At 67.2% G+C, this 25567-nt stretch overlaps 8 protein-coding genes and 1 non-coding gene across 9 annotated transcripts; 6 read left to right on the top strand and 3 right to left on the bottom strand.

Annotated features, from left to right (window-relative positions):
- Positions 1-44: 44 nt before the first annotated feature.
- Positions 45-1886, bottom strand: V1510DRAFT_395910 (Ssl1-like-domain-containing protein). The gene is made up of 3 exons (XM_066931875.1): positions 1496-1886; positions 394-1464; positions 45-248 (listed from the first exon to the last, which is right to left on the bottom strand). Coding segments are annotated over exons 1-3 (1416 nt in total). The 5' UTR covers positions 1840-1886; the 3' UTR covers positions 45-247.
- Positions 1887-1985: 99 nt separating this feature from the next.
- On the top strand, positions 1986-2067 carry V1510DRAFT_t164. Its single transcript has one exon. It is a non-coding gene; the product is annotated as a tRNA-Gln (tRNA).
- On the bottom strand, positions 1986-4209 carry V1510DRAFT_395905 (general substrate transporter). Its single transcript, XM_066931874.1, has 2 exons — positions 3775-4209; positions 1986-3743 (listed from the first exon to the last, which is right to left on the bottom strand). The coding sequence occupies exons 1-2, from the start codon at positions 3936-3938 to the stop codon at positions 2372-2374; spliced, it is 1536 nt and encodes a 511-aa protein (XP_066788444.1). The 5' UTR covers positions 3939-4209; the 3' UTR covers positions 1986-2371.
- Positions 4210-5106: 897 nt separating this feature from the next.
- On the top strand, positions 5107-6246 carry V1510DRAFT_418618 (NADP-dependent oxidoreductase domain-containing protein). The gene is made up of 2 exons (XM_066934147.1): positions 5107-5192; positions 5339-6246. The coding sequence occupies exon 2, from the start codon at positions 5340-5342 to the stop codon at positions 6210-6212; it is 873 nt and encodes a 290-aa protein (XP_066788443.1). The 5' UTR covers positions 5107-5192; position 5339; the 3' UTR covers positions 6213-6246.
- On the top strand, positions 6247-7732 carry V1510DRAFT_430786 (uncharacterized protein; the record flags this gene model as incomplete). Its single annotated transcript, XM_066935396.1, has 1 exon — positions 6247-7732. A coding segment is annotated over one exon (994 nt), but the record flags the coding sequence as incomplete, so codon positions are not given.
- Positions 7733-9457: 1725 nt separating this feature from the next.
- Positions 9458-11114, top strand: V1510DRAFT_162647 (major facilitator superfamily domain-containing protein). The gene is made up of 2 exons (XM_066930363.1): positions 9458-9666; positions 9700-11114. The coding sequence occupies exons 1-2, from the start codon at positions 9513-9515 to the stop codon at positions 11037-11039; spliced, it is 1494 nt and encodes a 497-aa protein (XP_066788441.1). The 5' UTR covers positions 9458-9512; the 3' UTR covers positions 11040-11114.
- A 441-nt stretch (positions 11115-11555) lies between these two features.
- V1510DRAFT_430784 (major facilitator superfamily domain-containing protein) lies at positions 11556-13190 on the top strand (the record flags this gene model as incomplete). The annotated part of the gene is made up of 2 exons (XM_066935395.1): positions 11556-11783; positions 11816-13190. The coding sequence occupies exons 1-2, from the start codon at positions 11627-11629 to the stop codon at positions 13186-13188; spliced, it is 1530 nt and encodes a 509-aa protein (XP_066788440.1). The 5' UTR covers positions 11556-11626.
- A 235-nt stretch (positions 13191-13425) lies between these two features.
- Positions 13426-14526, bottom strand: V1510DRAFT_418608 (chitin synthase III catalytic subunit). The gene is made up of 6 exons (XM_066934146.1): positions 14472-14526; positions 14405-14440; positions 14291-14372; positions 14078-14259; positions 13986-14046; positions 13426-13954 (listed from the first exon to the last, which is right to left on the bottom strand). Exons 1-6 carry the CDS (start codon positions 14490-14492, stop codon positions 13482-13484), a joined length of 855 nt encoding a protein of 284 aa, XP_066788439.1. The 5' UTR covers positions 14493-14526; the 3' UTR covers positions 13426-13481.
- Positions 14527-18242: 3716 nt separating this feature from the next.
- V1510DRAFT_379728 (cell morphogenesis N-terminal-domain-containing protein) lies at positions 18243-25508 on the top strand. Its single transcript, XM_066931625.1, has 3 exons — positions 18243-18668; positions 18930-25123; positions 25205-25508. Exons 1-3 carry the CDS (start codon positions 18261-18263, stop codon positions 25350-25352), a joined length of 6750 nt encoding a protein of 2249 aa, XP_066788438.1. The 5' UTR covers positions 18243-18260; the 3' UTR covers positions 25353-25508.
- Positions 25509-25567: the final 59 nt, after the last annotated feature.

The following is a 25567-nucleotide window of genomic DNA, read 5'->3' as shown; positions in this document are numbered from 1 at the left end:
CTACCGGCATCTAAGGACTCTCGCAAACATTATACTGTATATACTATAGGGATCTCGTTGGAGTTATCGGCGTATTTGAGATGGTTTTTCACCCTCGTCTTTCGATATAGAACAATTGGGCTTTCGTTATTTATTTACGCTGCGGCGGCAGCAAGCCACGGGCGCGGCGGGAGCCGCGCGGACGTGAGGCTCTGATTTATTGTTATATAGTGGTAAATGTACAGCTCAAGCGAGCAGCGACGCCGCACGGTGTGCGGCGCGGTGCGGCGGGGCGGCGGGGCGCGCCGCACGGCGTGCGGCGCGGCGAGCGCGACCCGCCCGGCCCTGCCGCCGCACACAGTGCGGCGCGCCCGCCGCCCCAGCCCCGCCGCACGCCGTGCGGCGCGCCCGCACTACGCGTGCGGCCGGCTCTCGCACCCCGGGCAGTTGTGCAGCACTTCGTGCATAAACAGGTCGCAGTCGATGCAGAACTGCTGCCTGCACGTCGGACACTGGTACCTGCCAGAGGTCTCGGCGTCCGGCGCGTGGCGGTCCTTCTTTGGCCGCTCCACAAACGGCGTCCGGCACGTGTAGCAGTTGCCGGCCGTCGCCTTCGCCCACGTCGCCTCCTGCCAGTTGAGCAGCGGCAGCAGGTGGTGGTACGACCGGGACAGGTGGGTCGACAGCACCAGCGTCAGCCCGCACGACGGGCACTCGGTCGGCAGCGAGCACACCTTGACCCGGCACCGCGGGCACACGTACGAGCCCTTGACCGCGTTCGAGTGGCACGCGCAGAACGACGGCTCGCGCTCGACGATCCGCGACGGGAACCCCATCCGGATCAGCTCGGCGCCGGTGTGGTCCTTGCGGCGGCTGCTCGACGCCGGCGGGATGCTGGACTCGAGCATCAGCTGCTTGAAGTGCTGCTCGTTCAGCACGACGCCGTAGCACGCCGTCGTGTCCAGGCCCGGGTTCGTCCGCGCGCACAGCTCCTGGCAGATGGCCACCTGCGCGGCCAGGCCGATCACGCGCACGCGGATCTGCTCGCCCACCAGCGTCCCGATCGTCTGGTGGATGTCGCCCGGGTCCGCCGACAGCAGCGCGCCAAACACGACCAGCACCTCCTTGGTGCCGTGGTTCGGCACGTGGTACAGCGCCGCGCGCGCCATCTCGAGCGCGTTCTGCAGCGACGGGTCGCCGCTGGCGTCCTTGCGCCGCAGCGCCTGCATCGCCGTGACGTGGTCCGTCGGGTTGCCCGACAGCGGCGAGATCTGCAGCGCGATGCCGTCGCGCATGCCCACGACGCCGAACTGCGAGATCGGGTTCTGCTCAAAGTACTCGGCCACGAACTCGATCGCGTACGTCAGCATGAGCTGGTACCGCGTCGGCCGCAGGTCCTTCTCGGCCATCGTGCTGCTCAGGTCGAGCACGAGAATCAGGTGCCGGATCAGCCCGCGCTGGATCGGCGTCGTGTCCTTCTGCAGCCTGCCGTCAGCGCCGCCGCCGCCGCACCTACCGCTTCTTTTTGCCGGCCTGCACGATGCCGGCCACGATCCGGGCGAGCGAGCCGCCTTCGTCCTCCTTGACGACGTCCCACGACCGCTGGATCTCGTCCTCCCACACGTAGCCACCCGTGGCCGCGTTCTTCAGGCCCTCGGCCGTCTTGGGCCCGTCCGCGGGGCCGCTGGGCGCGCCCTTGCGGCCCTTGCGGTCCCGCCGGCTGCGCTTGCGGCTCTTGGCGTCGCCGTCGGCGCTGGGCCGCTGCCGGCCCTCATTGTCGGACGAGAAGCCCTCGTCGGCGCCGTAGTCCGACGCGGACTCGATGTACCCCTCGATGTACTCGTCGTCGGAGTCTGCCATGCTGGCTGGCCTGCGTCGACGCCGGCTGATCTGGTCGAGCGGCGGCGTTGCCGGGTCGTGATAGCCGGGTAAGCTGCCGCGTCAAAGCCGGGTAGCGGCCACCACCGCGCAACAACCCCTGCAGCCGCGGCTGCCTGTCAAGCGCGGGTTCTATAGTGTAGTCGGTTATCACAGCGGATTCTGATGTCGGATCTTCCGCTAACCCCGGTTCGAATCCGGGTAGGACCTTTGTTTTTTGGCCCGCGCGCGGACCCTGCAGCGCTTGCTCTGCCTATTTGGCCCGCGCCTATATGGCTCCGCTTACGCTCCTACATGCCGGCTGGTCGCCAGCTACCCCGCTCATTCACTTGTTCTATTAAAGCGTATCATTCCCACAACTTGTACGATCTACAGAGCGTGCAGTCCAGGCCAGACAGCTCTTGCCGCCCGGCCAATGCTCCTGTGGCCTAGCCACCCAAAACCAACAAAATCGCGGATGATCCCGGTCCCGCGGACCAGGGCTGTGTAACCATGAACGGCGCCAGCCGCCGACTCACAGCCGCCGATGCAGGGTGTGGCTCTCGTCGACCTCGTCGCGCTCGTCGTCGGATCCAACAAACGAGCTGTCGAGGTCCTCCTGGTCGACCGGGCTCGGCGGCGACACGTCGCCGAAGAGCAGGTCCATGTCCTCGAGCGACACGCCCTTGGTCTCCGGGTACATGAAGTACACGACGACAAAGGACAGCGCGCAGAAGAAGGCGTGGAGCAGGTACAAGCGCCAGCCGATGGCCTCCTGCAGCACCGGGGTCATCTCGCCCACCAGCCAGTTGAACGCCCAGTTGGACGCGGTCGACAGCGACGCGCCCTTGGCACGGACCGAGAGCGGCAGGATTTCGGGCGGGTACAGCCACGGGATCGGGCCCCATGAGTACCCGAAGAAGGCGTTGTAGATGAAGACGAAGAGCACGACGAGGTCGGGGGTGGCCGCGACGTCGAGGTACAGCGAGTACGAGATCATCGAGAGCGAGAGGCCCATGACGACCGCGCCCGAGAGCAGGATGGCGCGGCGGCCCCAGCGGTCGACGAGGTACCAGGTCGGGATCGTCGACGCGATGTACGACAGCGAGTTCAGGCCGGTCATGAGCAGCGCGTCGCGGCCGTGCCAGCCCGCCTCCTCGAAGACGAGCGGGGCGTAGTACGAGATGACGTTGATGCCGTTGAGCTGGGCAAACGCCAGCGACGACATCGCGATCAGCACGCGGTTCTTGTACCGGCGCCACATCTCCGAGTACGAGCGCTCGCCCTCGGAGCGCATCATGATGACGTTCTCCTTGATGTCGTGGAACTCCTGCTTCGCGCGCGCGTCCTCCATGTCGCCGTCCGAGTGCAGGTTGGCGATCACGGCGAGGCCCTCGGCGTCGTAGTCGTTGTCGAGCAGCCAGCGCGGCGTCTCGCAGATCACGAGCGAGCCGACGCAGAGCAGCAGGCCCATGACGCACTGGATGAACAGCGGCACGCGCCACGACAGGTTGTTGTCGAAGAACGAGCAGATGTAGTCGACCCAGACCGACGACGAGTAGCCCACGATGTTGCCCGTGAACTCGATGCACGCCAGGCGACCACGGTGCTCTGCCGGCGAGATCTCGGACTGGTACACGGGCACGATCGTCGACAGCATGCCGACGCCAACGCCCGAGATGATGCGGCCGAGAATCATGACGTTCATGGTGCCGGACAGCGTCTGGAAGAAGCCGCCGACGACGAAGATCATGGCGCCGTAGAAGATGGTCTTGCGCCGGCCGATGATGTCGCCGACCTTGCCAACGACGAGCGACGAAATCAGCGCGCCGATCTCGAGGATGGCGACCATCGTGCCGAGCTCGGCCCGCGACGGGTACCCAAAGTACTCGTTGAACTGGGGGCCCCTGGAGTCAGCGCCGCCGGCCGCGTACTTACGTGAGAATGCCGGACATGACGCCCTGGTCGTAGCCAAAGAGGAACACGCCGAGCGAGACGAAAATGGTCGTGAAGTAGAGCAGCGCCTTGCCGGTCAGGCCGCCCACCTTGGGCTTGGGCTGGTCCCGCAGCATGTTTGCGGTTTCTTCGTCGTGCGCGGGCATCGTGGATGCATCCGACGCTCAGAGAGCGTGCTGAACCAGGCGGTCGTACGACCGGGTGCGAGACGGACGCTGTGCGTGCGCTAGGCTGGGCTGCGGTGCGCAGAGGGGGGCCGAGTCCTGAGTGGCTCCAGCCGCCGATGGATGATCGTGAACGTAGACCACCTGAGCGACCCCGTCGGTGGAATTGGCGAGGAGGAAAGAAGACGGATGGACGGATAGACCGATGGATAAAAGCAATCCACCTTGCAAATGCTCCCGAAATCCCAGCAGGGGAAACTGAAAATTACGGTCTTTTCTGAAAAGGACGATGGCGTAGTAGTTGTGCAGGCGGCGGCGGCTCAGAGCGTGGGCGGCTAGAGTAGGTGCATGGCACAGATTGGTATTAGCGGCAGGCGGTAACCGAGTTTAATCCGGGTTGCGATAGTGAAACCTGGAACTTGTACGGAGGCAGGGCGTACCCGAGCGTACCCAAAGTACCTGCGCGGCCAGGGTAGGGGGAGCGCGGCGCGGCGTCGCGACAGGCATGAGGGGACGGGCCGGACGGCAGACGGCGCACGTGAGGGTTAGGGATCTGGCCTGCGCCCGCATGCAGAGCCGGTCGGATGCGCAGTGCGGCAGGGCCGAGCAGCTGGGGCTAGGGCTGGGTACGCTGGGTACGCTCGCCCCGGTAGTCGCGCGCGGGCGGTATCGGGAAGGCCGCTAGTCCCTACCAGGTAGGCGCTCGCTCATTCAAGCGGCGGGCCTTCCCGAACAGGCATGCGCGCAGGCCACTGAACGGCGGCGTGGAGTCAGGAAGGTGTGTGGTGTCTCCCGATCTGGCTACGTTCGTGCGGCAGTGCGCGCCGCAGGCACCACCAACGCAGGTAATAAGGCACATTGTTTCTTAAAACAGACTGCCGCTAGTCTATATCGGGGCGTGCGGCCGCGTGTGGAGCCACGGTACGTCATGGGCGCTAGTTGGCACCACAGCCGTCGTGCCGCGCGACGGTTAGGGCCGCATCCGCCGCGTTGGCCGCGCGGTGATCGCCGGTGGGACCGCCTGCGCACTGACGTCAGCCCGGGTAAGCTGTGACGGCAAGCCGCACGGCGTGCGGCTTGAGGCCGGGTACCGTTTCGCGCTGCCGACGCTTCGGCCGGGTACCTCGGCGCCCGGTCGCGTCTTCCCGATGGCGTATGGCCACGGAGCCGCAAGCGGGGCACCCTATAAAGCACGACGCCCGCCGTGGGCCCGGGTATCGACCATCCCTCAGCCAGGTGAGTGTGTGCTGCGCGCCACGGCAGCAATTGCCACGGCCGCCCGGCCGCGGCGCCGCGTCCTCTATGAGAATGTGGCGGCCGTGGCCCGCGCCCGTGACTCCGCCGCACGACGTGCGGCGCCCCGCGTCCTCGCTGACCGCCAGCATGCCTCTCCGTCCGTTCACGCTCCCCTCGGGCGCCAAGCCCACCGTCCCCGGCTTCGGCACCGGCACCAAGTGGTACAAGCCCGGCAACCCCGCCATCGACCGCAACGTCGTTGACGCGGTCGCCTCGGCCATCAAGCTCGGCTACCGCCACGTCGACGGCGCCGAGATCTACGGCACGGACCCCGAGATCGGCCTGGCCATCAAGGAGGCCGGCGTTCCCCGCAGCGAGCTCTTTGTGACCAACAAGATCATCGCCAACATCGCGGACCCCCGCAAGGCCCTGCTGGACATCCTCAGCCGCATGCAGCTCGACTACCTCGACCTCTGCCTGATCCACACGCCGTTCTTCAGCAAGGAGAAGTCGGGCATCTCGATCGCCGAGGCGTGGAAGGTCCTCGAGACGCTCAAGGCCGAGGGCCTGGCCAAGAACATCGGCGTGTCGAACTTCGCCAAGAAGGACATCGACGCCGTGCTCGCGGTCGCGACCGAGCCCATCGCGGTCAACCAGATCGAGTTCTCGCCGTACCTGCAGAACCAGACCGAGGGCATCGTCGAGTACTGCCAGAGCAAGGGCATCCGCGTCGCCGCGTACACGCCGCTGACGCCGATCACGACCGGCAAGGGCGGCCCGCTGGACCCCGTGCTGGCCAAGCTGGCGGCCAAGTACGGCAAGACCGAGTCGCAGATCGTGCTCAAGTGGGTCGTTGCCCGCGGCGTGATCCCGATCACGACGTCGGCCAAGCCCACGCGCCAGGCCGAGTCGCTCGACCTCGACGGCTTCGAGCTCGACCCGGCCGACGTCGACGAGATCTCGACCGTCGGCGCCCAGAAGCACGTCCGCTGCTACTTCACGGCCGAGTACAACCCGTAGAGTCGCTAGCAATGCACTTGTGTCCGGACCGAATCGCAACGCGTGCGCGCGCGCCTTATATTCCGGCGCCGGCGGCCGCGCAGGCCACCGTCAGACCCCGCGCTGGCCCTGTATTCTTAGCGCTCGACCATGGCCCGCCGCTCGCTCTTCTCGCCGACGGACTCGGTGTACTCGCGCCCGTCCTCGGCGCTCTCCGGCAGCGTCTTTTCGCCGACGCAGACCGCGACCCCGGTCACGCCCGCGGCCGCCCACGGCCTGCCCTCGATCTTCGACGTCCAGCAGCAGGCCCAGCGCGCCCAGGACCTCGAGGGCCACCGCCTGCACGCCCTGTTCTTCCCGTACGGCCGCGAGCTGCCGTTCCCGTTCGAGCAGCAGGCCGCGGGCTGCGGCCTGCAGATCTCGGACAACTACGAGCTCGAGTACGTGTACGGCGACTCGGCCGACGCGCCACCGCCGGAGAGCCCGCGTGGGGCGCCGGCCAAGCGCCGGACGCGCGCGCCGGCCACGTACGACTACGAGGTCGTGCGCCCGCAGTACGCGGCGTCGACCCAGATCGTGGCCGCGGACGCGTCCGTGCCCGGCGCCGCCCGCGCCAAGCGCGCCCGCGGCCGGCTGATCTTTGTGTACGATGCGGACCTGCTCGCGCGCATCGACAGCTGGGAGGACGAGGGCCGGAGCAAGTACCGCGTGCGCTGCGTCGTCAGCCGCGAGTACGACCAGCCGTGGGCGTCGCCGGCGAGCACGCCTGCCAGCAGCCTCGCCAGCTCGGTCAGCAGCCTGGCGCCGCGGCCGGGCACGCCGCGCACGCCGAGCACGCCCGGCGCGCTGCGCGGCCCTCCGGCGCTGCCGTCCGAGCCGCCTGTGCGCCGCGAGATCCCGGCCGAGGTGTATCTCTGGAACGGCAACTGCGTCGCCGGCGTTTGGAGCGCCCTCTAGCTCGTGTCAATGTATCTCTACGACAGCTGTCATCCGGCGCGTGTTCGCCGACGGATCGAGAAGGTCGATGCACGTCGGCTGCGCAGAGCTGACATTTGGCGAACTGCGTCGGGCGTCGGTACGAACCGACGCCGGCTTTGTAAACTCCCGGCGCGGCACGCGATGACGTGATCGCGTCCGGTGTGTTGGACTAGCCGCACTAGACGCGTCCACTGGGCTGGCGCCGGAAAAGAGGCGGCAGCGGGCCACAACCAGCTTGCCTATCAGGCAGGAGATAGCTAAAGTCCGGTGGCGGCCGCATACAATACGGCGGTTGCACAATACGGCGGAAAATACGCGGCCGGTTGGTGCAGATTCCAGGTTGAGCGCCTGCCGCGAACACACGCTACCGGGCAGATGACTGCCGGTAGGCGCCGACCAGATAAAGAAATAAGGTTTCATTCCCCACTGCACGTCCTTATCTTACACACGCGTACAATCGCCGCTGGACCTGCGCAGGCAGGGGGCCAGTCAGACAGCGCGACGGCACGCGGCGGGACACTAGGGCCTTGGCAGGCCGATAGCATCCCCATGATTTGGGCCCGGCAGCGGCCCGGGGGGCAGGCGCGCACGGGCGAGGCGGGCGGCCCGGGGACCGGGCGGCTGGACCCGGCAGCTGACCCAGACGGCCGGCACGCTCGACCCAGGCGACCGGGCCCGGACGCCTGACGGCCGCCGTGGCGGTGCGAACGCACGGCCACAGCGCGCCACAGCATGGCTCAGACAAGTGACTAGCCAGTCAGCAATGGCAGACTCATGCTCGGCCCCAGCCGACAGCGGGCGTCTGCAGATGTCCCCGCGCCACAGGTCTGTGGCGCATACACCGCGCCACCGCGGCCGCCCTCCGCTTGGCTATCACCGCGATAGTACGCTGTCCACCGGAAGCCACTATCGTCGGCCGCCTATCGCTAGCGCGTGGCCGGCCGGGGGGCACAGACAGAGCACGGACGGGGTACGGGCGGTGCCGCCGCTGAGGTCGTCGACCGGGGCCGCCGGTCAGAGCCGTGGTCCTGGGCCGGTTGTGACCTGCTCGCACGGCGCTCCGGACTGCTGCGTGGCAGTCATCGACCAGCCCCTCGCGCAGCGAGTCGCCCTCCTCGCGACTTGATCATCCCGGTGTCTGAGCCGACTGTAGCAGTCTCTATCGGCGCTAGCGGCTGTGCCGGGCCTATCGATAAGCCAGGGACGCGCCCACCGCTGCCTGCAGACGCCACGCCCGTGCATGAGCCGGCGTCTTGGCAGACGGTGCAGCACGCCAATCAGCTCCGGCCTAATTCACTTGGGCATTTATCTGTGGCGCCCTTGCGTAGGCCGCTGCCGAGCCGCCCGCTGGCTGCTCAGACGCCAAGTGCACCCGGCGGTCGGGGCCGTTATCGAGCGTGCAGGTCGGGAGCGCGTGGCGCCCTTATCGGGGACGAACAGCCTGCCAGACACCGCCGACCAACCGCGGGACAGCCACCGGCCGTAATTGGCCACCGCCGATCGCCTGCCACCAGCCGCCCGATACGCGGCCGGCCGTGCGGCGCTAGCGCACCGTCTGAGACAGTCCTAACCGCAAGTAGATTTAGCTTCGTAACGCACGCGCTCGTGCATTGTCCATAGCTTGATAAGGCACGCGATAACTTTAATCGTGCTATCGCCGCCCTAGCATTGTCTCTGTGCGGCGCACCGGGCGTGGCCCGCCCAGGCTAGCCGGCTCCCGCCGAGCTTGCACGGTGCTCGGCTCCGTCTGGGCGGCTGCACAGGCCTGGTCGGCCAGGCAAGGTCTGGGCCGGCCATGTAAGCGGCCGGCGGCCGCTGCACCGTTCGCCCGGGCGCCATCCGCGCCCTCGCCGTGGCCGGCCCACGCGCCGCCAGAACGGTATTGTCCGACCGCACGCGTCGCTGTCGCCAGCATCTTGCCAGAGGCTTGGCGTCGCCCCCGATTGCCGACCGCCGGATCTATTCCGGCGACTGATAGTCGTCGGCATGGTCTCCGGCTGCGTATTCTGCAGGCGCCCCAGGCGCCCCAGCCGTATCTGGCTGGCACATAGAGCCTATCTGTCGAAGCCTAAGCGCGCCACTTAATGTCGCTCTTGCCGTCCGCCTAACGCGTTCAGGTCCTCGACGGTCATCCGGGCAAGATCCGAGCTACGCTAGCGGCCCGTATTCGCGAGTCCGGCCGGACGCGCGTGTGCACCCAGACCTTGGCTCCGGCGGGCGGTCTGCCGAGCGCTACTCGAAACGGACGCCCAGCTTCTTGGACGACGCATATAAAGTCTTGGATTTCTTGGTCTTCCCGGTTTTCTCTTCATTCAGAACTTCCAAGCTCTTGGCCAAATCAAAATGGGATTCTTTGTGAAGTTTGGAGAGTCTATCGGCTGGTACCCGAAGGGTATGTCGGCCGAGGAGCGCAAGCTCGTCTTCAAGATCGACTGGCTGGTGCTGTCGTTCTCGTGCTTGGCGTACTTCACCAAGAACCTGGACGTGTCTGCCCTGAGTAAGTGACGTCTCCGGGCCGAGCTAACCACAGCCAACGCCTACACGGCCGGCATGAAGGAGGACCTCAACCTGGACGGCAACAAGTTCAACTACGCCACGTCCATGTACTACGTCGGCTACTGCCTGTTCCAGATCCCGTCGAACGTTGTCCTGACCAAGCTGCCCGCGCAGTACTACCTGCCGGCGGCCGAGGTTGCCTGGGGTCTGTTCACGCTCGGCACGGCTTTCGTCAAGTCGTACCAGCAGCTGATGGCCATGCGTTTCTTCGTCGGACTGTCGGCCACTGCCTGCTACGTCGGCAACGCCCACATTGTCAACTCGTGGTACACCCGCCAGGAGCTTGGAAAGCGTAACTCGATCTATGCGTGTGTCTGGCCCCTCGGCCAGATGTTCTCGGGCTACCTGCAGGCTGCCGCCTATGACAACCTGGACGGCGTCAAGGGCATGGCTGGCTGGCGCTGGCTGTTTGTGATCTGCACGATCATTACGATTCCGTCGTCGATCATTGGTGTTCTGTTCTGCCCGAACGTGCCCGACAAGTGCTCGTCGCGGTTCCTGAACGACCGCGAGCGCGAGCTCTGCGTCAACCGGCTGCTCAAGGACGGATTCGGCAAGTCGCGCGGTGTCGACCGCACGCTGCTGAAGCGCATTTTCGGCAACTGGCGCATCTACGTCTTCTGGCTTATGGGTAACGCGTTTTGGATGACGCCTTACCCGTCTGGAACGCCGTTCACGCTGTGGCTGGACTCGAAGCCCAACTACAGTGTCGCCATGATCAACAACCTGTCGACGATCACCTCGGCCGTGTCGATCGTGTCGTACCTGCTCTCAGGCTTCTACTCGGACTGGCGCCAGAACAGATGGGAGACCATGCTGTACTCGGGCGTGCTGCTGCTTGTCGGCAACGTGATGCTGCTGGTGTGGGACATCTCGGACGCGGGCAAGTTCTTTGCCTTCATTGCGCTTGGCTTCGCCAACGGCCCGACGAACCTGGTCATCCCGTGGCTGGCCGAGACGTACGCGCACGACCTGGAGGCGCGGTCGACGTCGATCGCGATTCTCAATGTCGGCTGGGTCGTGATCAACCTGGTGGTGCCGCTGGTGGCCTGGCCGACGGTGTCGGCGCCCGAATACAAGGGCGGCTACATTTGGTCGACGATCTGGTGTGTGATCGAGCTGTTCCTGCTGCCGCTGCCGCTCTATCTCGAGAAGCGCGACCAGAAGCGCGGCATCTTCTTCGGCAAGATGGACATGGAGACGACCATCTCTCGCGACGACGAGATGTCGATCGAGGCCGTCCCCGAGAAGCCGCTCGGCGAGGTCACCGTCGCTGCGGTCGACGAGGAGATCGTCGACGAGAAGAAGGCTTAGAGTTTAGTTTTGTGTTTTGGCATGTCATGAATATACGTTTGCGATTACTCCCGCGACTTTCGCGCATTCTGACCCGTGGTGCTGGGTATGTCTCAGACCATGTGGAAATTAAAGTTAAACACGATCGGATGCATTAGCGCCGCACCGCGCGCCATGGCCGAGGTCCCAAGAGTCTTGGGACCACCACTACGGATGGCCGTTCTTGGCGGACTCTCGGCGCATCTCAGGGCTGGGCACGGCCGCACATGCTGAGATAGCACACCTGATAACCGCCAGGCTGATCCCGACTGACTTATCGAAGGCTCTAGCGCGCACTACCGCGCCCGTCCGCTGCGCTAGACGGCCGCGCTCCCGTATCGCCGTACGCTAGGCCGGCCCGGCCTAGGGCGCATTGTCCGGGGTCGTGGACTCAGGCCCAGCCGTACTGCGCGCGCTCGTACTGGCTCTTTGTCCGGATCATCTTTGTCCGGCCGATCGCCGGCCCGGGCGGCAGCGCGTCGTGTATAAAACGGCCACGAGGTCCCGTCTTTGTTCTCCAGTCAACACCGTCCTCCTATTTCACTCTCTGAGCTCACCTGCCGCCCATCATGTTCGGCATGCTCGTCAAATTTGCCAATTTCATCGGCTGGTATGCCCCGGGCATGTCGGCCGAGGAGCGCAAGCTCGTCAACAAGATCGACTGGCTCGTCCTGTCCTTCTCGTGTCTGGCGTACTTCACCAAGAACCTGGACGTGTCGGCGCTGAGTAAGTGCATGCTGTGGCAAACCTGACGCCAGCCAACGCCTACGTCGCCGGTATGGACGAGGACCTCAACCTGGACGGCAACAAGTTCAACTACGCCACGTCCATGTACTACGTCGGCTACTGTCTGTTCCAGATCCCGTCCAATGTCGTCCTGACCAAGCTGCCCGCGCAGTACTACCTGCCGGCTGCTGAGATTGCCTGGGGCCTGTTCACGCTCGGCCTGGCCTTTGTCCAGAGCTACCAGGCCCTGATGGCCCTGCGTTTCTTCATCGGACTGTCGGCGACCGCCTGCTACGTCGGCAACGCCCACATTGTCAACTCGTGGTACACTCGTCAGGAGCTCGGCAAGCGCAACGCCATCTACGCGTGCGTCTGGCCGCTGGGCTCCATGTTTGCCGGTTACCTGCAGGCTGCTGCCTACAAGAACCTGCACAACGTCCATGGCATGGCCGGCTGGCGCTGGCTGTTTATCATCTGCGCGATCATCACGATTCCGTCGTCCATCGTTGGTTTCCTGTTCTGCCCGAACGTGCCCGACAGATGCACGTCGCGGTTCCTGACCGACCGTGAGAAGGAGCTCTGCGTCAGCCGCCTGCTGGCTGACGGCTTTGGCAAGTCGCGCGGCGTCGACCGCACGCTGATCAAGCGTCTGTTCGGCAACTGGCGCATCTACGTCTTCTTCCTCATCGGCAACGCGTTCTGGATGACGCCGTACCCCACGGGTGTGCCGTTCACGTTCTGGCTCGACTCGCAGCCCGACAAGTACGACCCGGCGATGGTCAACAACCTGTCGACGATCACGTACGCCGTGTCGATTGTGTCGTACCTGTTCACGGGCTTCTACTCGGACTGGCGCAAGAACCGGTGGGAGATGCTGTTGTACGGAGGCATCATGATCCTGGTGTCCAACGTGATGCTGCTGGTGTGGGACATCTCGGACGCGGCCAAGTTCTACGCGTTCATTTCGATGGGTTTCGCCAACGGCGCGACGAACCTGGTCATCCCGTGGCTGGCCGAGACGTACGCGCACGACCTGGAGGCGCGGTCGACGTCGATTGCGGTGGTCAACGTCGGCTGGGTCGTGATCAACCTGGTGGTGCCGCTTGTTGCCTGGCCGACCACGTCTGCGCCCGCGTACAAGGGCGGCTACATCTGGTCGGTGATCTGGTCGGTGCTGGAGCTGGCGCTGCTGCCGCTGCCGGCGCTGCTCGAGAAGCGCGACATCAAGCGCGGCGTCAACTTCCGCCAGCGGCCGGACATGGAGGACTTGTCCGAGGTCAAGCGCGACGACTCGTACTCGCTCGAGATGGCCGAGGGCGAGGGCGAGGTCGTCGAGGTCGACGAGAAGAAGGGTGCCCACGTGCAGTCGAGCGAGGTCAAGGCTGTGGACGGCAAGTCCGCGTAGGCGTTATAGATTGAGTTTATGTCTGATTTTGAATACATTGTTTTGATACATTGTTCGTGCGGTGGGAGATCCAGGAACCGAGGCCCGATAAGGTTTGCGACTCGCTTAACCACAAGACCGGGCGCAACGCCGGACGCGGTCAGGCGCGCCGGACCAGCAGACCGGGCCGCGCACGGCCACGCACGGCCACGCACGGCCACACGCCGCCGGCAGACCGGTGCCCCACGTACACAAAACTCGCTGGTCGCTCATACATTCATGACTAGTTTACACATTAATCTATAGTACACAGGCTAGACATAGTAGCTGTCGACGTGCGGCGCCACGTACGTGTCCTCGGTGATCGAGTACCAATAGAACCGCAGGACCATGAAGCTCAGGAGCGTGAACAGCGCGGCAAAGAACGAGCCGTCGATGCGGCCGTCGGTCGACCGACAGATGAACTGGGACACGCCAAACTCAAAGGCCATGGCCACAGCAAAACACACGAACGCCCCTAGCAGCGGGAACAGAGGCTTGAGTTCGCGCAGGATGCGCACGACCAGCACAATCTCGAGCACGACGTAGGCCACGACACAGATCAGCGGTAGCACCAGAAACAGCGTGTAGAGCGCGGGGTTGTAGGGCATTTCGAATGCGCCCGAGAAGGCCAGGTCGGTGTCGGCGGCGATGTAGCCCGTGCCGACGCCGACCATGGCCGTCGAGAGCAGCGTGAGAGCGACCGAGAGCACGCTGCCGTCGGCCATGAACTGCAGCGTGACGAGGCCTGGTGTCAGCGCGGCCGAGCCGGTACTTACCGTTGAGCAGGAGCGCCCACGCCGTGGCCGTGGTCGCGCCGATCTGGGCGGCGCTGAACCACTGCGGTCAGCGACGCGATGCGACGGCTTACCGTCAGGACGTAGTCCCCTGTCACAATGCCCGAGCTGGCGACGGTCATGGCCGCGGCAGCGACGCCATAGGCCAGGAAGAGCACCTGCATCTCGCGGCGGCCGACGGCGCCGGTCCGACGCTGCGCTGAGTACAGGAACGCAGCGACCATGACCACCGCCAGCGCACCCACAAAAATCACGCCTGCGGTCAGCGCGCCTGCCACTCAACTTACCGAGGTTGCGCACGGGCGTGGACCCGCTGGTGAAGCCGCTCAGCGTGCAGTACGGCTCCACTTCATCACTGAACAGGAAGAGCTGGCGTCAGTGCGGCACGGCAGGAGACTCACGTTGCACACCGGGAGCGTCGAGCCCCGGCAGAAGTTCTGATGTCAGCCCGGCCGCGCTCGTACGTACCATGAAGTCGCCGTAGCCCATGTTGCACCGCTTCTCCGGGGCGGCGGGCGCTTTTGCGAAGCGGCGCGGCGCGCGGGCGTCACGTGCCGACTGCGCCACGCCGCCCTCGCCCCCTGCGGCCGCGGCCGCCCCGTGCTGGCATGTACACCGAGCCGCACGCCTAGCGCCACGCCCCTGCGGCGCGGCTGGCGTGCCCACTTTGGGAGTGCGTCTAGCCTGCGCCTGTGCGCGCCCGGGCTGGGCGCGCCCGGACTAGGCGCGCACAGGCGCAGACTGGGCATGGTCGCGCGCAGGCCGCGCGTGCAGGCGTGCGTGGCGTGCGCACGTCGCGCGACGCCGCGCCGGGTGCGGCTCGTCTCGACCGGTTCGCGCCGGAGCGGCCGCGGGGTCACTGAGCCCTTACCCTATGTGCCATGTGCGGCATCGCGTCTGACCGACGCGTCGCGCCGTGCTAGCCGGATGCAGCTGCTCATTAGCGGCCGTCATGCGACATGCATGGTCCTTGTGTCCAGGGGCTACCAAACAATCGTCGCTAGCGACGCCGTGGCACGGTGGGTGCCGCCGTGCGGCTCGTGCGGCTGCGAGCGTGGGCCGAGGGGAGCTTCCCTAGGGGGCGCCTGCCGATCCGGCCGGCGCCCGTTGGTGACGGGCTTCGCTGGCGCAGCCCGCATCTCTGCGTGACGTGCGGCAGTGCGCGATGGTGTGGCGGCGCGCGGCGGCGGCGTGTGGTGGCGGTGGTGCGGCGGCGTGTAGCGGTGCGGCGGTGCGGCGGTGCGGCGGTGCGGCGGTGCGCGGGCGGTGCGACCGCGGCCTCCGGCGCCCTGTGGTCTCGCCGCAGCCCGTGTCGCGCCAGCCCGCACCACGGTCGCGCCAGCCCGCACCACGGTCTCGCCAGCCCGCGCTACGGTCGCGCCAGCGACAAGCATCGCGCCAGTCCGCCCTGCGGTCGCGCAACCCTCGCACCCCCGGCGGTCGCACCAGCCGCACGGGCTTCGACACAATGCCCGGCGCACCACTCACGACCGCTGCGCGGTACCAGCATGCTGGGTGCGCGTACGCGGCCTCCTTCTGGGACCGCCGTGCCTGACTTCCCAACACGGATCCGTAGTTAAGCACCCGCAGATCCCACTACACATGAGTGGGAACAACGAGCCTCACTACCCAGCAACGCGCCGCGCCGCGTTCTGCGCGCCGTCTGCGGCTGCCGGCTGGCCGGGAGATGGGCAGGCCTGTGCAGGACCGGCGCAAGCGGGAGCGCAGGCGACCTGCAGCCGCAGACCCACCGCGTCGGCAACGCATGCAGACGCACGACTGCGTCGGTCATGCCGATACGAGCCGCCGGCCAATGGCGCCGGCGCAGGTCCGGCGGCTGCCGGTCGGCGCCAGCGGCTGGTGGGCGGCTGACATCTGGCGACAAAGCCCGAAATGGGGCTGTGGGGTCATGGGGCGTGCGGGTACGGGTGTCAGCTGCAGGTCATGCGTTGCCGCAACGGTGTTGCATCTGCAGTGGCCGCAGAACCGCAGTGGTCGTAGTGGCGTGTGGACGTACGGCCGCAGTGGTCGTAGTGGCTGGCTGCTAGCGAGCGTAGCGCAGGACCCTGGCGCAGCAGCCCACGTCAACCAGTCAGCGGCAAGCGGGCGCGACGGACGCGGCGGGCGCCAGGCGCCAGGCGGAGAGCGGCCGGCGAGCGGCAGCCCGCGGGGCCAGTGGTCGCCAGTGGTCGCCGGTGGCCGCCGATGGCCGCCAGTGGACGCCAGTGGCCGCCCGGTCGCGTCCCCGCAACCCCTGCCCCCGGCCGACCACTGCAGCCAGTGGCTCGGCCGCTGCCTGCAGCGCGATGCCCGACACTGCATCTGCGCCGCAGCATCGCGCGCCGCCCCGGCCGCCTGGGCCAGCCGCCGTCGGCCGCGGCCGCGCGTAGACGCGCCCGCTGCAATATGGGCGCCGCGGCCGCGCGCGGTGGGCGTGACCGCCAGGCGTGGCCGCGGCGTCTAGCTTTGACGTGCGGCGCGAGCGTCAAAACGACAAGGCGCAAAAAAAAATCCATCCATCCCCTCGCCAGAGGCCTCTTTCCATCGACCAGGCCGCCCCCGCGCGTCCATCGCTCGCCAGAATCTGCCTGCGGGAGTCGCCTGTACACGGCGTCTTGCACTTGGGCCGCGAAAAGCCGTGCCTGCCCGGCCCAGGCCGCCGCACCCGTGCTTTTTCGAGCACCAACAGGCCACCGCAGATCCGCCGCGGATCGCCGCCACGGTCGCATGAGCACCAGCCCAATGGCCGACGGACCGGACGCGCCTGCTGCTGTCGCCGGCGCCGCCGGCGCAGCGGGTGCCGCGTCCGGCCCGTCGAGCCCGGCCACGGCCGAGCCCGGCCCGGCCGCCGAATACGAGCCAGAGGCCTTGGCCAGCCGCGGGCTCGACCCCGGCGTACCCACAGACGCGCCCGAGGACTGGCGGTATTTCGACAGCCATACGGACGCTGCGCTGCGCGAGTTCCACGGCTATGCGCCGGAACCGCCGGCGCCGGCGCCAGCCACCTACGCCTACGACGAGAGCTACCCCGACGGCCTGCAGCAGTTTGACCAGCAATTGTACATATCCGAGCCTGCTGCGGACGCCGCCGTTGACCACGAGTACCTGGACCACGAGTACCTGGATCGCGTGCAGGCGCAGCTCGCGGGGACGGGCGTTCAGGAGCCGGCGTCGATCCCAGAGTACGTGCCGGCAGAATACGTGCCAGAGCTGCAGACCGAGTTCAAGCCGGGCGAGCTGGCGCCGGTGGCCGAATACACGCCGGTGGAGTACGCGTCGCCGGCGGAGTACGCGGCGCAGTCCGAGTACGCATCGCCGGCGGAGTACGCTCCGCCGGTGGAGTACACGCAGCCGGTGGAGTACACGCAGCCGGTGGAGTACACACAGCCGGGCGACTACGCACAGCCAGCTGAGTACGCGCAGCCGACGGAGTACGCTCCGCCGGCCGAGTACGGTGTGCCGACGGATTACACTGTGCCGACGGGCTACGCACCGCCGACGGATTACGCTCCGCCAACCGACTACGCTCCTCCGGCCGAATACGCGGCGCCCGTTGCCGAGTATGCCCCAGCCGCCGACTACGCCCCGGCCGCCGACTACGCCCCGGCCGCCGACTACGCTCCGCCGGCCGCCGACTACGCCTCGCCCCCCGAGGACTCGCCGGCCGCCGCCGACTACAGCACGCCCATCGACGCCGACCCGGCCCACTTTGTCTACCCCCCCGTCGCGCATTCGTCGCCGCCGGCTGTCGCATACACGTCCGCGGCGTACACGGCGCCGCAGTACGTCGTCGACCCGGGGTCGTCCGGGCTCTCGTTGGCGTACTCGGGCGAGCCCGTCGCGGCCGTCGCGGCGCCCTACGCCGACCGCGGCTACTCCGAGCCGGCCTCGCGGCCGGCGTCGTACGCGACCTACCAGCTCACCGAGACGATCCTGCCCAACCACTCGATCGTGACGCTGCCGTCGGAGCGGCACCCGGCCGTGGCGGCCATCGGCCCGGCCACGCCGCCGTTCCAGACGACGTCGCCGGTCGGCAGCTCGTCCAGCCTGGTCACGCTGCAGCCGTCGCCGCTCGGCGACGACCGCGGGCTGCACAACCCCAGCACGTCGTCGCTGGTGGCGCCGTCCGGGCTCGACCCGGTGCCCGAGGTGGTCACGATCCGGATCCCGCCCGCGCTGTCGAGCTCGAACTCGTCGTCGAGCGCGACGCCGATCCCGTCCGGCGCGTCGCCGACGGTGGCCATCCGCACCGACGAGATGCACCGGCAGCTGTCGTTCACGCGGCCGCACCTGCCCCGGTCGTTCTCGTACCTGGCCCGGACGCCGTCGCACCGGTCGCCGTCGCACGGGCTGCACCGCAACGCGTCGGTCAACTCGCACGCGTCGCCGTCGGACCCGATCACGCCGGCCGAGTACGCGCTGCACATCGTGTTCACGCAGTTTGTGCGGCACGCCGAGAAGAAGCTCAACCTGTGCCTGGCCAACGCGGCCGACGGGCAGGAGCCGCACATCGTGGCCGTGCTGGCGCACGGCGTCGACCCGGCGTTCGACAAGATCCTGTCGTCGCTCGGCTACATCGCGCGCCAGAAGCCGCGGCCGGTGATCGACTCGGTCATGTTCTGGCGCAAGAGCAAGTCCGAGGCGGCCACGAACGCGGTCACGGCGGTGGCGGTGGCCGAGAACGCGGCCGGGGCGCCGGCCGCGCCGCGCGCGTCGCACTCGTCCGCGCGGCCGGCCAACGGCGCGCCGGCCGCGCCGGCGACCAAGTCGCCCAGCCGCGGGCTGTCGACGTCGTCGCTGGCCGGCCTCGGCCGCCACAAGGCCAGCCGGTCGCTGTCCGACAAGGGCCACGCCAAGGCGGCCACGCCGTCGGCCAGCGGCACGCTGCTCCGGCCGTCGCTGCACCGGCACATGTCCACGCGCCAGCTGTCGCACTCGAGCAGCCGGTACCGGTCCAGCCGGCGGCAGGCCGACAGCGCCGAGACGTACAGCGAGCAGGCCGTGACGGCCGCCAAGGAGTCGGCCGTCCAGGCCGAGCGCAAGAGCCTGATCTCGATCTACATCCTGTGCCGGGTCCTGATCGAGGTCGTCAAGCAGACGACGGTCGAGACGCTCGGCGAGGAGATGGGCGACAAGCTCGAGGAGATCGTCTTCCGGCAGATCAAGACGGCCGACTACACGCTCGTGTCCACGAGCTCGACGCGCGCGGCCAACTGGAACCTGTTCGCCGAGCTGCTGGGCGAGATGTCCAACATCCGCTTCGCCACGGTCTCGCGGCGGTTCATCGCCGAGCTCGACCGGCCGGCCCGCGACGCCACGCTGTCCAAGGAGGCCGAGACCAACACGCAGCTGCTGATCTACGGCATGCGCTACCTCAAGCTCAAGGTGTACCCCATGGACGCGCTCGACAGCTCGGCCGAGTTCCTGGAGAGCATCGCCAACTACTTTGTGCTCTCGCAGGGCCAGACCGTCAAGCAGGCGTTCTCCGAGATCCTCGAGCAGCTGCTGCTGCCGATCGCCGGCGTGGTCACGGCCGAGGTCAACCAGCCGACGTGGTCCAAGGCGGTCGAGAAGTGCTTCCCCAAGGCCATGTCCATGGCCACGCGCACGCGCAACTGGCAGGCGTCGTTCTCGCTGGCGTGCATCCTGCTGTGCGTGGCGCCGCAGCCGTACTTCTCGACGTACTGGCTCGACCTGGTCGCCAACAACTACTCCAAGCTCAAGGACAAGGCCGGCCGGGTGGTGATCATCACGGGCATCACGCGGCTGGTGTGGGTGTACCTGCGGCGGTGCAGCGAGTCGCTCAACAAGTCGACGCTCAACGTGGGGTCGATCGTGCGCACGCTGTTCGCGCCCGGCCGCAAGACGTGGCTCAGCTCGGACCCGGCCGTCGTGAGCCCGTGCGTGCAGCTCGCGCGGTTCGTCGGCCACTTCAACCTGGACTACTGCATGACCGACGTCATCTTCGGGCTGCTCAACCAGGACGCGCTCGAGCACGCCGGCGTGGCCAGCCTGACGCTCGACATGCTCTCGCCCGAGCGCATGATCATCGGCATCAAGGCCTTTGTCTACATCTTCTCGGACATCGAGAAGGGCCGCGCGCCGCCGTTCTACCCGCCGTCCGAGCCGGCGCGGGCCGCGCCGTACGCGGCCGCGCCGGCCGACGACTTCTTCGACCCGGCGTACGTCGAGGCCGCCGGCACGGACGACGTCGTCGACGTGATCGCGCCGCCCAAGGCGCCCGCGCTGCAGAGCTACTACAGCCTGTTCAGCACGCTGCTCGGCAAGATCGCGCTGCTGTGCTACCAGCACTTTGGCAACCGCACCGGGCTCGAGGACAAGGCCGAGCCGTTCCGCGACGGGCTGGACGCGTACGGGCTGCCGCGGTCGCCCATGGCGTTCTCGTTCATCGCGTCGGGCGCGAACGCGATCAACAAGTACAAGAGCAGCGGCGAGCCGGGCCTGACGGCGGCCGAGGCGCACATCCAGAAGAACCAGGCGCACTACGACCTGCTGCTGGCGGTGTACGAGGCGCTGCCGCGGTGCGTGCCGGCCTCGATCAGCTTCACCAAGGTCGTCGAGATGCTGTGCAAGGGCTCGGCGCACGCGGACGAGCGCGTGCGGCAGGCCGCGTCGCGCGCGCTCAAGAGCCTGGCCCGGACCAAGAACCCGCAGGTGATCGTGACGAGCTTCGCGCGGTTCATCTTCAACTTCGACGAGAAGTTCCTCAACTCGACCGACAACCTGGTCACGGACGTCACCCACCTCGAGAACACGCTCAAGGTCTACGTCGAGCTGCTCACGATCTGGATCGACTCGATCCGGCGCAAGTCGGCCGAGCTGCGCGAGGCCGCCGCCGACGGCGCCGGCAACACGACCGTGTCGTCCGACGACGACACGCACGCCAACAGCGTGCAGACCAACCGCAGCGACGAGCTCGAGGTCGCCACCATCCTCTCGGTGATCGAGGAGGTCGAGAGCAACGGCCTGTTCTTCCTGTGCTCGCAGAACCGGGTCCTGCGCACGTACGGCATCGAGATCCTCAAGCTGATCAAGGCCTTCGACACGGCGCTCGAGGAGCACGCCACCGTCATCAACACGGCGCTGCAGACGCACGCGCGCAACTACTCGCGGCAGCTGCGCGAGACGACGCCGATGACGCGCATCATCGACGTGCTGGACGCGCCCGACGGCTGCGGCATCCTGGACGGCGGCCGCCGGCCGGACGGGCTCGACATCGGCGAGCTGTCGCCGGCCGAGAAGGCGCAGCTGGAGCGGCTGCGCGAGCGCAAGGTGCCGAGCGGCCTGCTGCACGTGGTCGCCGTGTCGGACCACGGCGTGGACACGGCGCTGTGGTTCCGCGTGTTCCCGCGCTTCGTGTCGGCGTGCTGCAAGCTGTTCCCGATGCCGGTCGCGCTGTGCCGCGACACGGTCTGCGGCAAGCTCGTGCAGATGCAGAAGGCGCTGCAGCACCTGTCGGACACGTACCACAAGTTCGCCGTGCACGAGGGCTTCAACAAGCACTCGATGCGCACCCAGCCGGAGGTCTTCATCGAGCAGTGGAAGCTGTACCTGATCGTGGCGTGCTGCACCATGACGGCGACGGACGACAAGGACGCGGCGGCGGTCGTGCCGTGGGCGCCGGCCGGCGGCGGCCGCAGCCTGTCGCTGGGCGGCAAGAAGAAGGCGCCGGCGGCGGCCAAGGCGCCGGCCAAGGCCGCGCGGCGCATCTCGTCCGCGCAGGCGCTGTTCAAGATGGTGCTGCCGTTCCTGCAGGTCGACTACGGCCTCGTGCGCGAGGCCGCCGTCGTCGGCCTGGGCTGCATCAACGTCAACCTGTACCGCACGCTGATCGACTCGCTGCAGCCGCTGATCAAGGGCCTCGTGGACGACACGGCCAAGAGCCGGCCGGCGCACCAGCGCAGCAACTCGACCGTCTCGGCGCTGGCCGCGCAGCCCATGTCGCTCATGAGCCGGCGCAACCGGCGCCAGGACTTCCTGCGCACCGAGATCACGCACGTCCTCCAGCTCAGCTCGCACTTCCTGCAGGACGCGCCCGCGTGCGACCACGGCGTGATCGAGCAGCTGGTCGCGTTCGTCAAGTACATGAAGAACTTCCTGGCGCAGGTCGACGTCCAGGTCGACTGGGAGTACCAGAAGATCCGCGCGTACTTCTGCGGGCTCATCCAGGGCGTCTTCGAGGGCATCGGCAAGACCGGCGCGCCCGCGCGGTTCATGCCGTTCGAGGGCCGCGTCTCGTGCTTCCGGCTGATCGAGGAGTGGTGCGGCCACGGGCAGTACGCCGCGCTGACGCGCGAGCGCGACAAGCGCATGATGCAGTTCGCGCTCGAGCAGTGCCGGGACGAGGCCGAGCAGGGCATCCTGATCGCGTCGGTCGAGCTCGAGCGGCGCAACCTCGAGCTGGCCGCGCTCAGCGCGATGGCGTCGCTGCTGCGCGGGCCCATCACGCAGGCCATCGAGGGCAGCGGCCAGCACGCGGTCATGACGTTCGACGTCGCCGGCATCTTCACGTGGATCAACGCGGTCTTCAGCACGCCCTCGGACAAGATCCACGACATCGGGCGGCGCGCGGTCACGAACCTGCTCGAGACCAACAGCCAGCACGAGCAGCTGCTCCAGAAGATGGTCTCGTACTGCTACAGCGACCACGCCGAGCCCAAGGCCGCGCACAGCTACTTCTGGGTCGTGGCGAACCTGCTGGTCGACGTCGCGGACTACAAGTGCTACATGCGCCAGCCGGTCGCGCTCGGGCTGTTCAAGATCGGCGACGAGGCGGCCGAGGTGCGCGTGCAGGCCGCGCGGCTGCTCAAGGCCATGGAGGAGCGGTTCTTCGGCAGCTCGCGCGTGCAGGACTACGAGATCAGCATCGCCGACCGCACGCCGGCCGTGTACAAGCGCGCGCAGTTCAACCTGTCGAACCAGTTCGCGGTCGAGCACCCCGAGCTCACCTACCAGATCTTCTCGGAGCTGACGATGTTCTTCAACGTGGTCAGCCCGCGCGCGCGCCAGGACATCCTGTCGATCATGATCCCGTGGGTGTCGACGATCGAGCTCCAGCTGGACGTCAACGGCAAGGACCCGAGCCCGTCCGCGTACATGGTGCTGACGAACCTGTTTGAGATCACCGTGCGGTTCTCGAGCAAGATCCAGAACGAGGTGGAGGCGCTGTGGGTGACGCTGGCGCGGTCGCGGCACCAGGGCAACGTCAAGGCCATCCTGGACTTTGTGATCAACACGAGCGTGGAGCGCAAGAGCCCCGAGTTTGTCGAGTACGGCAAGCAGATCGTGGTGTACCTGGCGTCGACGCCGGCGGGGTCGAAGCTGGTCGAGGCGCTGATCGGCTACATCCAGCCGACGGCGATGCTGCACGCGCACGGCGAGCCCAAGGAGTCGCCGCTGATGGACGAGCAGTACCCGTACGTGGCCGACCTGGGCGCCGTGCTGCCGCCGGTGAAGAAGCCGGTGGGGTTCTCGGTCGGGCAGCTGGCGGTGATCCTGCTGGTGGACCTGCTCGTGAACCCGACGAGCGCGACGGCCGAGCACCTGCCGCTGCTGCTGCAGGCCGTGTTCGTGCTGCTGGACCACTACGTGAGCCTGGTCAACGAGCAGGCGCGCGAGATGCTCGTCCACCTGATCCACGAGCTCGTGCTGTCGGCGAGCCCGGCGGCCGGCGCGGCCAACGCGCAGACGCTGGCGTTCATCGAGCGCATCCGGCTGCGCGACAAGCAGACGACGTGGTCGTACGACGACCTGTACAGCGACCTGACGACCATGCGCACGCCGCGCAACATGGACACCATGATCAAGTGGGTCCTGCGCATCTTCGCGGAGCCGCACCCGGGCCTGCGCGAGCAGTGGAGCAAGATCGCGCTGACGTGGGCGACGACGTGCCCCGTGCGCCACTTTGCGTGCCGGTCCTTCCAGATCTTCCGGTCGTCGTTCGTGGCCGTCGACCAGAACATGCTGGCCGACATGTTTGTGCGGCTGTCCAACACGGTGGCCGACAGCAACCCCGACATCCAGAGCTTTGCGATGCAGATCCTGATGACGATGAACGCGATCGCGACCGAGCTCGACCCGGCCGAGCTCGTCAAGTTCCCGCAGCTGTTCTGGGCCACGATCGCGTCCGCGCAGACCGTGCACGAGCAGGAGTTCATCGAGGTGCTCTCGATCCTCGAGACGCTCGTGGGCAAGCTGGACCTGAACGACCCGGACGTGGTCAGCCTGCTGATGCACGTCTTCCCGCCCAAGTGGGAGGGCCGCTTCGACGGCCTGCAGAAGAACGTGCTGCCGGGGCTGCGGTCGTGCAACAGCTACGAGCAGACGCTGCGCGTGCTGGACGCGCTCGACGCGCTGGACGCCAACCAGATCGTCGCGGACGAGAGCCGGCTGCTGTACGCGGTCCTGGCCAACACGCCGCGGTTCCTGCACGCGCTGCAGACGGGCGACATGGCCGGCGACGTCGTGCAGGCGGCCGAGCGGCTGGCCGCGCTGGCCGACCAGCAGGGCCTGCCGGGGCTGTCGTGGATCCTGACGTCGGTGGCGCGCGGCCGCTTCCGCATCAAGGACGACTTCATCCGCCAGCTGGTGTCGGGCCTGCAGAGCACGCTCTTTGTGGACAACGAGGCCAACGTGCTCGTGTTCCTGCTGGGCCTGCTGGCGAACCGCATCGAGCACGTGCGCATCGAGACCATGGTCCTGCTGCGGTACCTGTTCAAGAGCTTCGACATGCGCAAGCCCGAGTTTGTGTCGGTCGGCGCCGACCTGATCTCGCCGCTGCTGCGGCTGCTGCAGACCGAGTACGCCGAGCAGGCGCTGCAGGTGCTCGACATGGCCACCTACATCCCGGGCACGCAGATGGACAAGCACGTCCTGCGCATGTCGCTGGGCTCGCGCAGCGTCAAGAAGGAGTACGAGCGCACCGCCACCGTCTTCGGCATCCCGGAGGACTCGGGCTGGTGGATGCCCATGCCCGCCGTGCGCGCGTCCATCACCCGCAACAACGTGCACGCGGTCTTCTACTCGTGCGACGTGTCCAACCCCGAGTACCTTTCGCTCGACCCCAACAACGTGGTCCAGTTCACGCACGACGAGTACACGTACACGGGCCTGCACGACGCGGCCGCCTACTACGCTGCCGGCCAGGCCGCAGCGCCGGGCCTGCAGACGCCGTCTGCGAGCGTGGGCATGGACCGCTCGGTGACCATGACCTCCTACAACGCCGGCGACGATGCCGACGGCATGCTGAGCCACATGGTGGCCACTCTCGAGAACCTGGACTCGTTCTTCACCGAGGAGCCGACGGCGTACGCCAACGTGCTGGAGTGACGCCTACACTGATACACTAGATCTTTTTGGATATTGATTTATGGGAAAGAAAATTGCTTTGGCGCAGGATGGGTAGTTATAAATTGATTTGATTCCTACATGTGGCGGCGGCGGGCAGACATATAGCCGCCCGCCATATAGCCGCCCGCAGGGCGCACCCTCGACGGAGTCGCCGCCGGAGGCTCGTGCACCGCCACAGCTGCCCTGGCAACACG

The sequence above is a fragment of the Dipodascopsis tothii genome (assembly GCF_038497935.1).
Source record: "Dipodascopsis tothii strain CBS 759.85 unplaced genomic scaffold V1510scaffold_19, whole genome shotgun sequence".
Lineage (NCBI taxonomy): Eukaryota > Fungi > Ascomycota > Lipomycetes > Lipomycetales > Lipomycetaceae > Neoaidaea > Neoaidaea tothii.
This window is presented reverse-complemented; position numbering and strand designations above follow the sequence as displayed.

Bases quoted from the DNA above. Each gene is read 5' to 3' on its own strand.
- V1510DRAFT_395910 (XM_066931875.1), bottom strand. From the start codon at position 1,839: ATGGCAGACTCCGACGACGAGTACATCGAGGGGTACATCGAGTCCGCG. The intron at 1,465-1,495 runs GTAGGTGCGGCG...CGCTGACGGCAG, and splicing joins CAGGCCGGCAAAAAGAAGCG to GCTGCAGAAGGACACGACGC.
- V1510DRAFT_395905 (XM_066931874.1), bottom strand. From the start codon at position 3,938: ATGCCCGCGCACGACGAAGAAACCGCAAACATGCTGCGGGACCAGCCC. The intron at 3,744-3,774 runs GTAAGTACGCGG...CGCTGACTCCAG, and splicing joins GTCATGTCCGGCATTCTCAC to GGGCCCCCAGTTCAACGAGT.
- V1510DRAFT_418618 (XM_066934147.1), top strand. From the start codon at position 5,340: ATGCCTCTCCGTCCGTTCACGCTCCCCTCGGGCGCCAAGCCCACCGTC.
- V1510DRAFT_162647 (XM_066930363.1), top strand. From the start codon at position 9,513: ATGGGATTCTTTGTGAAGTTTGGAGAGTCTATCGGCTGGTACCCGAAG. The intron at 9,667-9,699 runs GTAAGTGACGTC...AGCTAACCACAG, and splicing joins CCTGGACGTGTCTGCCCTGA to CCAACGCCTACACGGCCGGC.
- V1510DRAFT_418608 (XM_066934146.1), bottom strand. From the start codon at position 14,492: ATGGGCTACGGCGACTTCATG. The intron at 14,441-14,471 runs GTACGTACGAGC...GGCTGACATCAG, and splicing joins TGGGCTACGGCGACTTCATG to AACTTCTGCCGGGGCTCGAC. The intron at 14,373-14,404 runs GTGAGTCTCCTG...CACTGACGCCAG, and splicing joins CGACGCTCCCGGTGTGCAAC to CTCTTCCTGTTCAGTGATGA.
- V1510DRAFT_379728 (XM_066931625.1), top strand. From the start codon at position 18,261: ATGCACCGGCAGCTGTCGTTCACGCGGCCGCACCTGCCCCGGTCGTTC. The intron at 18,669-18,929 runs GTGGCGGTGGCC...TCCACGCGCCAG, and splicing joins CCACGAACGCGGTCACGGCG to CTGTCGCACTCGAGCAGCCG. The intron at 25,124-25,204 runs GTACACGGGCCT...GCCGTCTGCGAG, and splicing joins TTCACGCACGACGAGTACAC to CGTGGGCATGGACCGCTCGG.